Here is an 11,928-nt window from a genome sequence, read left to right on the forward strand (position 1 = left end):
CCAAGACACAAACAGTGACATTGAAACACCTGTTGAAAGCGATAGCGACTCATCGCTCGATCTAGAAATCGAGGCAGATGGGGTTATACGCCCGTTTATGTTTGAGCCACAGCGCGACACCTCCGAAGAAGACGAAAGTGACTCAAACGTGACTCAAGAGCCACCGGAAGCGGTAGAGTCGACCGCCGACGGGGCAATTCAATCGCGTCTTGGCAGACATAACTGGTGCATTTGCACCAATTGTCAGGGCATGCCAACGGAAACTGAAAGTCTTTGTTGCCAGGAGATGGACGTTCTCGGAGATCGCTTGGACCTCGAAGGTACAAATTTAAATTTCTTTAATAACAATGTTTTAATTCACCTGTTGTAATTACAGATTTTTGATAAGGAATCTATAATATTTACCTCTTTAAAAAAAAGTTTGCAAATATTACAAAAACTGAAATGGTGAGCTGTTTGCGGTTTTTGTTTTGCAGGAACGCGATACAAGTGCATAATCGAGCATGAATCATTTCGACCGGTTTGCCTGCAACCAGATGTTTTAAAAACAGCTCTTGTTGGGCTCCATCAAGTTCGGAGCGATCGTCTAGAAGATCCCCCGCCAAATGCGTAAGTTTGTAAACGGTTTACAGATATTTATAACAATGAAGACATGCAATATTAATAATTATCACGCTTAAAGCTTGCGTAAGGCTTGTGAAGTATGTTTTAGATAATTGTCCTCCTTGCCAAATAATAAGGAAATCTTGGTTCTCTGATAAAAATCTGTAGGTGTACAGACAAAAGTTTGTTACCATGTTTTTGTCAACATTCTCCAGGATTTCTTTCTTTGTTCGAGTTTTATCTTGTTACAATGCTGTAATTTGCAGCGCCCAATATACTCGTGGCAAGAGTGTTAAAATTTTTAATACCCCTTCACCGGGGAAACATTTTTTTTCAAATAACAGTATCAGTTTGAATATATGCTTTCGTAGGTAGTGAAGTCAACATCAACACAACAACCATAACCTTTTTGTGTTTCCCTTACCTTACACTCCAGTGGGAGATAATTCCGAAACCTTATGAACTAAACTAGTTTTGATATTTTAAGAATGCACGCTATTACATCATAATATTCTTGATTATTTACAGGAGTATGAGATTAGCTGGATACCGTCAGTTTACGTGGTGGACGTACAACAGACTGGGAAAAGGAAACAGACGCGTTATCCCGTCTTGTGTTGTTTGGGCCATCCGAACAGAGTACCCGGAGGAAAGTGGCATCTATACTGGATATAAGGATGCGGAGGGGAACTATTCATGGCCGGGATAACAATGTATGCAAAACGGTCAAGGGGAATAGCTTGTTTTCTATTCTGAGATTAACTTCAACAAAAAAAGCCCTCAATGAAACAGATTATTTAAGCACAAAATGTGAACTGTTATGTTAAGATTCAATGGTTTTGAAACTTTGAACAAGAACAGCTAAATTTTCTTTCCAAATCTAGAAGCGTGGCGGGCGAGCAGCTCCTCTTTGGGGGGGGGCGGGGTACTGGCGCGATGTTCCTTGGCAGGTCAGGAACCTCAACCTCTTCGATGTCCTCCCCTGTGGCTCTCGATTCCAAAACCCGGTGCATCATGTCCCTCACGTGCTGCTTAGACTTCTTCTCGAACACAGGCTTAACCACCCAGTCTTTCATGCCCTTGGGATAAACGTAACGATACTACTTATCACCACGTGATGTTACCATTTGCTCCCACCCAGTTCCCGAGTTATGGTCTAAAGCAGCCAACTGCGATCGTGCAGACATTCCTTTGTGACTAAAATGTTGCCTTTTAGGCATGTATTTGTTGTAGAGCGAGTGATAAACCTCAAGGGCTCCAGTATGGATGAACTTGGAGAGAAGTTCCAGGTCGTTGAGAAGCCTCTTTTCCATAACAACCTCCTTCAGAGCTTCGTGTGCAGGTGAACCTGCTTTTAGCCACTTAGTTTTCCGGCGCGCAGTCGCAGAAATGGGATCGTGTGGGCAACGGTTGTAGAGGGTGGATGAGTCCCAACTGTGCTTGTCAGCAACATGGTGCAGTATGCTGGTCCATTTTTCTTTAAGGAGCTCAGCATTCCCTTCGCATGTCATAGACGACCACCAAAGATGATTAGTTACTGATTTAATCCAGGGGGCCAGTTCCTCGCATCCTTTTTTCTTGGCTTTTTTCGCCAGCTTGGACTTTATGTTTTTACAAAGGTGCCAAACGTCGACCTGATGCTCAACTCCGCGATCTTTGTACAGTTCTCATCAGTGCCTTTATTCCTGTATGTCTATCAGTGCCACGGGAATCCCGCTGTCGAGGGCACGGTCGAGGCAACGCTGAAAACCTAGTTTTTCCATTGCTTGGGAACTTGTGGTTTGTTTCACATGAACGACATCAAAATCTACAATATTTTTAGTTTCTGTGTCCATCATGGTATACGTGCCATATTTGGCACTATACCCTGGCGAATCACAGCGCCCGTCACCAATGAGAGTTACAGATTCCCTGTCTAGGAGATCTGCAAGCACTGAAGCCTTTTCTTGCTGCCAACATTCATTTATAACTGGAAACAGGTGCTTGTTTTGATAGTTGAGATAGTCAGACTCACCAGGAAACGCAAGATTAACTGTAGAAGCCATTTCTGACACGCGAGAAAACGTATTGCCCGTAAATAAAATTGCGCCAGAAAGTAACAGGTTCCCTGCAGCAGCTCTTTTAACGGTCGGCTGAGAAACCCACTCTTTTGAAGGAGAGTTCTTACAGAATGTTGTTATTTTCAAAATAGAGCCCTTTTTAACCAGATCTTTTTCTAACACCTCTTCTCCGCAGATAACGCAACGATTAAATAATTTCAGGAGTTCATCCTCAAATACGATGTATTTGGGGACTGAACACATTTTTTCAAACTTATCCATTCCATCTTGATCATGCATTTCCAAGTTGCTTTCAATAGTGTCGTCCAGTTCTTCAAAGTTCAACTGGAAAGAGCTGTCATTCTCATCCTCTTCCACTGAAGAAAAGGTGAGGTTAGTGATGATGTCTTCGTCAGGATCGAACAGCGGAGGTTCCGTGTTGGCCGATGACTTCTTTGGAGTGGATGTGAGTGCTTGTGCAGTCTCGGCCTGTGGATCCCAGGGAGGCACACAGGAATAAGTGTGGTCCTTGAGAAGCAATGCGTCTCCTGTGTCAGCTGCAAGCCAGTGAGTTTCACGGCTGATAACGTTGCTTACCTCGCAGTTTCGTTCTTTTATTTCTCCGCTTTCCACCAATCTGTTTGAAGAAATAGAGGGCATCAATGTGGTTTCATAGATTTGTTCGTCTGCTTCAATATTTTCCGCTGAAACCGTAGGTGCAGTAGGTTGTTCTTCTGCTTCAATATTTTCCGCTGAAACCGTAGGCGAGGTTGTGCAGCCAAGGGTCAAAGGGTTCTCAGGCGTTTCACCTTCACTTGCCAAAGTGACTTCTGATCCTACTTCTGGAGTTGTGTTTACGAGTAGGGCTTTTACTATCTACATAAAAATTAAAAACATAATGCAGAAACTTAATTTTTTAAATTTCTTTATACACAAGTAAAAAACTTGCCGCTGTACACTCAGAAAAAAATTAATATGAATAATAGCCAGGATGCTAAAAGGCATACGTTTTTCATTCTAAAAACAGATTTTAATATCTAGAGCACCTGCGACATTAGAAATCAAATCCAGACATTGTGCTTAAACCTCAATTATTTTGTGTGATTTGTAGCCACCTCGAATGTCCTGAACTAAATACTGCTGGTGCTTTACCTTAGGTTTCCTCAATCAAGTTTCCTCGATCAAGCGTGACACCGGTGCGTGACATTCGTACCAAAAACTCACCTCCCGTTTGGTTTGACGGCTTGCTCGATCAATACTTGTTTTACGGACTTTTTTCGGTGGAGCATGGCCAAAAATGCTAGGTACAGCGTCTTCCTTAAGCGGTGGTTTCCTTTTGCGCCTTGTAGTCCCAAGAAGCTCCGCCTGTAAAAATTATTAAAACACTGTATTTTATAAATTTATATATATATAAAACACCATTTGCGTGACCTGAAGACCAGGCGATATATTTACAAAAAAGCGATATAATTATTCTTCTTGACGTTAATTAAATTTAGACGCTATTTCAGAGACAAAATATAAGAATCACTCGGCTGAAAATGCACGGCGCCAGGCGGCAGGGACTTTATTTTTCGCGATTCGATACAAATGTCAGACCATTGTCATTACTGCGATCTTGGCGGCCTGTTTCGCGCCATTTTCCAAAATAAATAAATGAAGCGTATCATCTTAAAATAATTGAATTAAAATCTGATTGCAAAGTAAAAAGATGGAATACCACATACTGTTTACCATGTGAATGCGAAGTAGCCGGAGTAAAATTAAAAACTTTCATACCTGAAGATCCCGCTCGTAGTCTTCTGTTGTGAAATGATCGGAACACACACGACAGTTCTCAGGTCTCGGTAATTCTCCCTCTCGTTTTATTTTTGCGAGCCATTGTTTTCTACGATATTTGTCTTCGGGAAGTTTGTGAAAAGTGATACGTCCTTTAGAATTTTTATAAGTATTACTACATCCAACAGCGAGGCAATGAACCATAATTCCGGCCTTGACACTAACTCTTGCACGTGTGCAAAGGTCAAATCCGGGTCAAAACAAACCTTGACTATTGTTACGTCATACCCTCGTTATCATTCCTCACTTCCAATATGGCGGCCAGTGTTCCAAGATGGCGGCGATTTTGAACGATTTCGAAGCCATATGATTAGAATCCAAGTCAGTTCTACGCCAAATGACAACCATTTTTGAAATGCTGAGCAGGTGGGCTTTCGTTTAAGGTAAACTTTTTCTAGACCCTTGTTTCCCTTTAACTGGTCGTTGTCAAAATCTCTAACGATACTACTACTACTACTACTACTACTACTACTACTACTACTACTACTACTACTACTACTACTACTACTACTACTACTACTACTACTACCACTACTACTACACTACTAGTTTACCTAAATGGTAGAAATTAATAAATAATATTAGAGTTAGACACAATGACTTCATCAGGATAGTGCATTCGAAACTATGTGAAAAGTATTATTCACAAAACACAGAAAAATGGTTTCAACATAAACCCGAAGGCGTCCTCGGGAATAAAAAAGTAAAAGTGCTTTGGGACTTAAAAGTGTATTGTGACCACGTCATAGAAGTTAGAAGACTACATATTAATGTGGTAAGAATTTAAAACGGAGATGTTTGATTAAGATGGTTCGGTTCCTGGAGATAGTCGTGTTACTGATTTAATAAAATGATGAAGGTAACGATAATGATTATAAACTTCCATGTTGGCTTATAGCTCCAGAATCTTGCACGTCAAATAATCAGAATCATACAGGATACTAACTGGTTGACTTCTTAGTTTTAGATCGACCCTAGTTTGATATCACGATAAGCCAACTAATTTGTCCTGCTTAGTGTGATATCTTAAGTTCACGTCTTCAAAGGGAAGTTTTTTGTGCTGACAACGGATGTGCAGATTTTGGAAATACGCTACTGCTGAAGTATCCTACACAACTGCCATAGCTGCGATGCGATCATCCCAAAATCTTAACATACTTCATTTCGCAGTTAGAGATACACGTTTCACAAAGAGTCAACAGGGACGTCAGCAACGATTTCCCTATTAATGAAGAGGGTAGGACTCCATGACAAGTGCATGGTATTAAAAAGAGTAGTAGAAAAAGAGAATTCAAAGTAGGCCCCGTCACACTAGTGAGACTCTAATGGTCATATTCACTGTGGCCATGGGAAGCGTGGGAAGGTCTGCAGAGAATACTTTTGGTATATTATAAAGCATGGTGGCGATGGTAAATGCTGAAAGGCTTGAACTGTTTCAGGTAATTTAAAACCCGAGAGTAAATGAACATTTTTATAATGTTTATTTCAAGTTTCTACTTTTCGTTGCGATATTCAATAAAACCTGTTGAAGATCCGTTAGTTCCCTGGATAATCGTAAAGTTAACGTGGATGTCTTATGAATTCCGACATTTTGGTAAGTTTCTGTGAGAGTCCACATGCATATCTGAAAGAAAAGGGACACATTTAAGTAAAAGTAAAAAGATAATTACTAAAAAAAGTAAAATAACGCAGGAGAAATTAATAGCCTATTACTATTTCACATTACTAATAAGGGAGTTACTAACAGGCTGTTGTGCATTTGGAAATCCAGACTACTAAGGTGATTCTGTTTCATCTGTAGGGAGAGAGTTGATTCGTTTGAGAATTTGGTAAATTTACTCAATTGCCTTAGTCTACTCGTAATTGTTCTTAACAGCTTCCATTAATGCGACGCATAACTCTGAAGCTGTTAACAGATTTTTTTTTTCTGCGAGAGGTCAAGTGAGGCTTACCTTCAAAGTACTGCCAACACAATAAACGGGTTTGTGACATAATAATATCAAGCTTGTGGTATTTCTAATCTTAAGAGCATTCCAGCTGATGCTTCTGCACAAACGTCAAGCATGACAGACGCGCACTAATGAGTTGATCCGGGCCTGAAGGTGTCCTGATTACAGAGGGTGGGATAATAGATGATTCTTTGTCGACGGGTTTTCATGCTTACCATACCTTAATTTTATTGTCACCGCAGTGAGAGAGCCTGAAGCGAACGAACGAGGCAGCTCCCTAATCGGGAGAAGAACACATTTTTCTTTGAAACGGAAGGGCCGGATTGAGGTCAAAAGCGCAATAATTGTGCTATGCGTGAATGGAAGAATGAAGATGCGCGGTATGATAGTCTGTTTCTCATTTCGCTCTCTCGTATTGTTTACACTATCACACAACAAGAAAATAAATTCGAAATCGTTGAATGAAAAAAAAAAGACCAAGAACTTTAGAATTTTGTAGGAAACAAATCTTTTAACCACCTCTGCAATTCTCAGGTCTGTGCGGTTCATCGTTTCTAAGTTATTTGTGGAAGCGTTTAACGCAAGTTTACAAAGTTTTCTTGGTCCACCAATGTGGCGGCCGGTAATCAACGAAAACATCTGGAGTTCACTTTGCGATGAAAGCGCTTACTTCTCGCTCGTGATAAAATACGAACACATCAATTAAGTATGAACACATCTCCTAATGCACTTGAAAGGCTCAAACTGCTGAGATTCATAGGGATAGACATTTTCCAACCAAAAAACTTCGGATCATGGTGCCCTGAGAAATAATAGAATGCTCAGCCAAAAGTGTTACTTTCAGGGAAAATTTCACAGGTTTCCGATACAAGAGAAAAACACTCCTTATCTTGTGAAAGGGTATATCTAAAATTTGATTTGGGATTATACTGTCTGTGATGAGATCAGTTACTTGGTCGGGCTGGCTCGGGATTCCGAGATATCGCCTCATCATTTTATGACGCATGTGTTGTGCGTCGGTATTTATTTTATTTCCGCGCCCTGTGACGTTTTCATATCAGTGCCGAGGTTAAACTTTCCGTATGGACAGAGGACTATTTTTTTACTTCATGCCTTTCCCGGTTAAAGGGATCATATGAAGGGGTTGTAAAGGTTACTGTTCTTGTTGACACCTTTTCTGTAAGGCAAGGATGAGGTTGCGTTTATCTGGAAAAAAAAATCTATTATCATTGCCCTGTATCTAATAAGACGGTTTTGTTTTACAAAAGATATATCTTTGACCTGGCACCAAACCATGGGGTCACAAGCCGTACTTCGACGGCCTATTAGGGACTTTAAGATAGTGGACAACGGTAGGCTGGGACGGTTGGATGCATATACCGGAGACTTTAGTCGAGTACGGTAGAAAGGCGCGAAAATTTTTAACTTAAGATTCGGCCAACACGACCGTAGGACGGTGGAATAAACATGTCTTTTGAAGAGGCGAGAAATTCTCTTGTAATTTCTTTTGCAGAAGGTTCAATTCAGCGAGGAGGAATTTCTTCTTTTATACTATGAATACGAATCAGTGAATCCTCTTTATCCTTACTGGGAATTTGAACCAGTTTGTTTAGATTCCTTGGATTCTAGCGAGTGTAAATCCGCTAAGGGGAATTGGTTCATAAACAAAAAATGCGGCTACAATTATCTCTTTTACCTTTCTTTTCTGCTTTCCTCCTGTTTTATGGTGGATTATGGATAACTCTACATTGAGAACAAGCAAATTTTGGTTTGAGCCGAGATGTGGCCGAGTGATGTCTTTGAATGAAGTTGCAACTCAGAATTTTCGCTAGATTTTTGCATTTCAGCGATGGATAAATCAAGACAAACACAACCAAATGCACATTTAACCCATTGGGTGATCAGTTTTCAATGCATAATAAAGGAAAAGACTAAAATAGTGCGAATAAGTATGGATGAATTCCTACCGTTTTCACCGTAGATTCCACGACGAGAAACCCGGCGAAAACATACCGTCCTGGAAACACGACGGTCAAATGTCACGGGGATTTTGTGTGACATGACACTCATCTAACCGTCCCAGTTTACCGTCGTGTATTATCTTGAAGTCCCTATTATCCAAAGTGTAACCTTTTCACTACCAGATGGCTATTAGAAGCACACTTAAAGCTCGGATAAATACAACTTTAATAACACTACACCATGCTATACTACATGGCGGATCTCTCTCTTACATACCCATAACTCCGCGCTTTACATAGGTCCGCATAGCATACTTGTACGACACCACACAAAGTATCTGGTCTGAGATAGGATTCTCTAAATTAAGAACCCTAGTATCGACTTTCGCAAGGAAAGATGAAAACGCGCCTTGAATAAACTAAAACTACAAGGAAGACAGCAAAACTTACAGCCACATCACCGGAGCAGTCACCAGTGGATCCAAGCTTGAAAAAACCGCATGGATTGTATGCAAAGTAATAGTCACTTCCTTTTTTTCTGGCTTTCCGAAATCTAACATGGAATACAGATTGGCGTAAAGATTGCCATTCAGATTGGTTTTAACATTTAAAATCACTTTCAGTGGGGAAATTGTTCCCGCAGGCACGAACGAAACTGATTTGGAGGTTCAAACAGACTGAACAAAAAAAATGGCAAAACGAAGAAAACTTTGCACTTATAAGCAATAAAAAATTGCAATATTGTTCTAGAATTGAGATCGATTCATATTGGTAGCGAATCCGCATTTTTAAAGACGATAGATCTACGAAAAGTTTTTTCTTCGTTAGTGGTGGTCGAAAGCCTGCTAAGAGGCATCCTGCTAAGAGCGCACGTTCCTGCTAATGTTCGTGGGTAGTACTGAGACGAGGGCGTACGTCGACGTAGTATGAAATTGTTTTTCTCTGGAAAAAGAAGTGGATGACTAGAAACAGACTAAGCGAGTAGTAGTGGTCAGACAAATCTGTGTAATGGTGTCCTTGAAGTGGGAGATGCCACAGCAGGCGAGTGGAAGGTGCCAACTGGCTGGATTTGGTTTCGGTGGTCTCAAGCTCAACTTCACCACATGCGATACATTTCCAAATGGTCGATCTCTACCAGTTGGGGTATTTACCTATTACCCATGATTTATTTAAAATATTTGTTTCGCTGCTTATTTTTGCAAATTACATTCCAGTACGTATGTTGTGGTTTAATTTTGTTTCGATTCTGGTTTGAAAAGTTTTTTTTTGTTCAAACCAGTTTAAATTTTAGAACACTGACCATTTTAGCATACTTGGATATTTTTCTGTACTTAATTTAGTGGAGAATGTATAAAACAAACTAGAGAAATCATTTTAAGATTATTATGGTGGATTGTAGTCTCTGATGCTATCAAAGACAATAATACTTGCATGTGGACTGTGATTTTTAGTGTTTAGGGTTAAATGCTCAGCTTAGTTATCAGGCTTAAGCACTTAGTTTGGATGGTTAGCTTTTATGCAAGGTTAGGGACACTGCCTGCGTTTTAGTAATTAGGGTTAAGCTCTTAATTAAGTTTACGCACTTATTTGAAACGGTTAGCATTTCAGGAGGTGTATGACAACTGCAAACTGCCTACAAATAGCGCTGATAAACATTATTTAAGTCTATAAAGCACACATTTTAAATCGCGCTGAGAAGCTGTATTTATGTCCAAGCATCCATTTTAAAACGGTTTGCTTTCAGTGCGAGTTAAGGTTAGCTTGCGGTCTGCAAGTGTCAGACACTGCATTCCAGGTAAGGGATTTGCACGCATTTTAGTGATTGGAGTAATCAGTTATTTGCAGTGTTTAGTCTAAAACATACATACTTTATTTAAGGTATCGTAAACAAAAACACGAATAGTAATACCCTTAAAAGGAAGTTTAAGAGGTTAACCCTATGTGAATAAACTTCCAAAACTAAAAGTTAAAAATACATGAATAAAATCTAAGATGAGTAAAAACCTAAGAAATACGCATGTGTGATTTAAGAGCTATTTTAAAACGTCTTAAATTTCCTATCTCAACAACATTGGCAGGCAGGTTATTCCATTCGCGGATAATTTTGAGAAAGAAAGAATATTTATAACAATTACAGTTCGCCGATTTAACTTGCAGTTTGTAATTGTGATTGTCTAGGTATTTGGGTTAAGAATATTGATTCATGGTTGGTGGAAGTAAAGCATATTTTCACATGCAGGATAAAACGGTATAGCTTGTGAAGAAGCCGCTGTGCTGTGGCAATGGGGAGGTGAAATAAGGTGACGTTTCGAGTGTTAGCCCTTGTCAGAGCTAAAACCTTTTCCGTCTTTCGCAAGGAGGACTCCTTTTGATAATGAAAAAAAAACTGTGATATTCTTTAATCATTCCTTTGGCAATATAACTTGTATAATACAAGATTCATAAATAGTTGTCTCTCAGATTTTCAATTACATAGAGCAGTACACAATACGACACAATAATACAATACATACTTAATTGACCGCTCCCCATAGGGGCTTTTCAGGGCCAATGACACAGAACGAAACGACGGAACAGAATAACAACAACAATTGTTAAGAATTCCAACTGGCCGGAGGCAAACCAGTTGGCTATTTACAAGTGCAGCTGGGAAGTTGAACCAGGGACTACCAGGAACAAATTCAACGAGTGGTCAGAACGGGTCTTGAAACCGGGATCCCCGGATCTCAAGGAAAGCGCCCTAACCACTGGGCCACACTGCCTCTCAAATGGTACAATGGTACTATTTGTACTATTAGGATATTAATAAACTAAAATTTGCCTTGAAAGGAAATTATTCATTTTGCAAAATGGCCTGTTTACAAGCTGAATGTGAAGGAAATTTCTTTAAAATAATCGAAAGTACGATAAGTAGCATTAGACAGGTTTAATGTTGTAGGAGAGATAAGTCATTGGACTTCTCCAAACTTGGTCACTACACAACTATAATGGTTTTCGATCTCAGTTATTTTTCCTAAAAGCATGTTGGGATAAAAGGGTGACAAAGACTAGAATGTTGGAGCTGCCATTGGTTGTTGGGCATTTTCTGTGCGGCATGGAATGGATGTGTTGACAACTTTCTGGCTGATTTCTGCATAATTACTTGAACTCACTTTATTTTCCGTAATTTGCTGTCCTCTGTGACTGTGTGCTTGAAACAAGACTTGAAACAGATCTCGTCTTTGGACTGCTTTCTTGTTCTTTCCTGTGAAGAGTTTGTCATTGCTGTAAAACCAATTACTTCCAGTTATCATCTGTTGTTCGATTTTGTTAATTGGTCCGGCTTAGATCCTTTTTTCCTGAAAGGCGGACTTCGTCTTGGTCGTCGTCTTGAAACCCTCAGCATGGTATGGTAAAGTGGTGTACAAGAAGAACGAACTAATGACACACCTTATCCAGCTTGATGAGGCCATGGCTCTGAAATCGCTGAGAAGTAACATTACAAGTCGGCTGCAGATTAGAACTAAAACTGCTACACCATTTCATTGCAATAGGAAG

General features: G+C 39.9%; 2 protein-coding genes and 1 pseudogene across 2 annotated transcripts; 1 reads left to right on the forward strand and 2 right to left on the reverse strand.

Annotated features, from left to right (window-relative positions):
* LOC137994659 (P2X purinoceptor 7-like) lies at window positions 1-1,312 on the forward strand. The gene is made up of 3 exons (XM_068840265.1): window positions 1-320; window positions 477-609; window positions 1,132-1,312. The coding sequence occupies exons 1-3, from the start codon at window positions 98-100 to the stop codon at window positions 1,310-1,312; spliced, it is 537 nt and encodes a 178-aa protein (XP_068696366.1). The 5' UTR covers window positions 1-97.
* A 391-nt stretch (window positions 1,313-1,703) lies between these two features.
* Window positions 1,704-3,138, reverse strand: LOC137995467 (uncharacterized; annotated as a pseudogene).
* Window positions 3,139-3,256: 118 nt separating this feature from the next.
* LOC137995468 (THAP domain-containing protein 2-like) lies at window positions 3,257-4,625 on the reverse strand. Its single transcript, XM_068841013.1, has 4 exons — window positions 4,422-4,625; window positions 3,867-4,007; window positions 3,452-3,518; window positions 3,257-3,279 (listed from the first exon to the last, which is right to left on the reverse strand). The coding sequence occupies exons 1-4, from the start codon at window positions 4,623-4,625 to the stop codon at window positions 3,257-3,259; spliced, it is 435 nt and encodes a 144-aa protein (XP_068697114.1).
* Window positions 4,626-11,928: the final 7,303 nt, after the last annotated feature.

The sequence above is a fragment of the Montipora foliosa genome, chromosome 3 (assembly GCF_036669935.1).
Source record: "Montipora foliosa isolate CH-2021 chromosome 3, ASM3666993v2, whole genome shotgun sequence".
Classification (NCBI taxonomy): Eukaryota; Metazoa; Cnidaria; class Anthozoa; order Scleractinia; family Acroporidae; genus Montipora; species Montipora foliosa.

Coding starts and splice junctions, on each gene's coding strand:
- LOC137994659 (XM_068840265.1), top strand. CDS start 98: ATGTTTGAGCCACAGCGCGACACCTCCGAAGAAGACGAAAGTGACTCA. Junction 321..476: donor AGATCGCTTGGACCTCGAAG/GTACAAATTTAA, acceptor TTTGTTTTGCAG/GAACGCGATACAAGTGCATA. Junction 610..1,131: donor GAAGATCCCCCGCCAAATGC/GTAAGTTTGTAA, acceptor GATTATTTACAG/GAGTATGAGATTAGCTGGAT.
- LOC137995468 (XM_068841013.1), bottom strand. CDS start 4,625: ATGGTTCATTGCCTCGCTGTTGGATGTAGTAATACTTATAAAAATTCT. Junction 3,519..3,866: donor GCCGTCAAACCAAACGGGAG/GTGAGTTTTTGG, acceptor ATTTTTATGTAG/ATAGTAAAAGCCCTACTCGT. Junction 3,280..3,451: donor AGTCACTTTGGCAAGTGAAG/GTGAAACGCCTG, acceptor TTCTTCAAACAG/ATTGGTGGAAAGCGGAGAAA.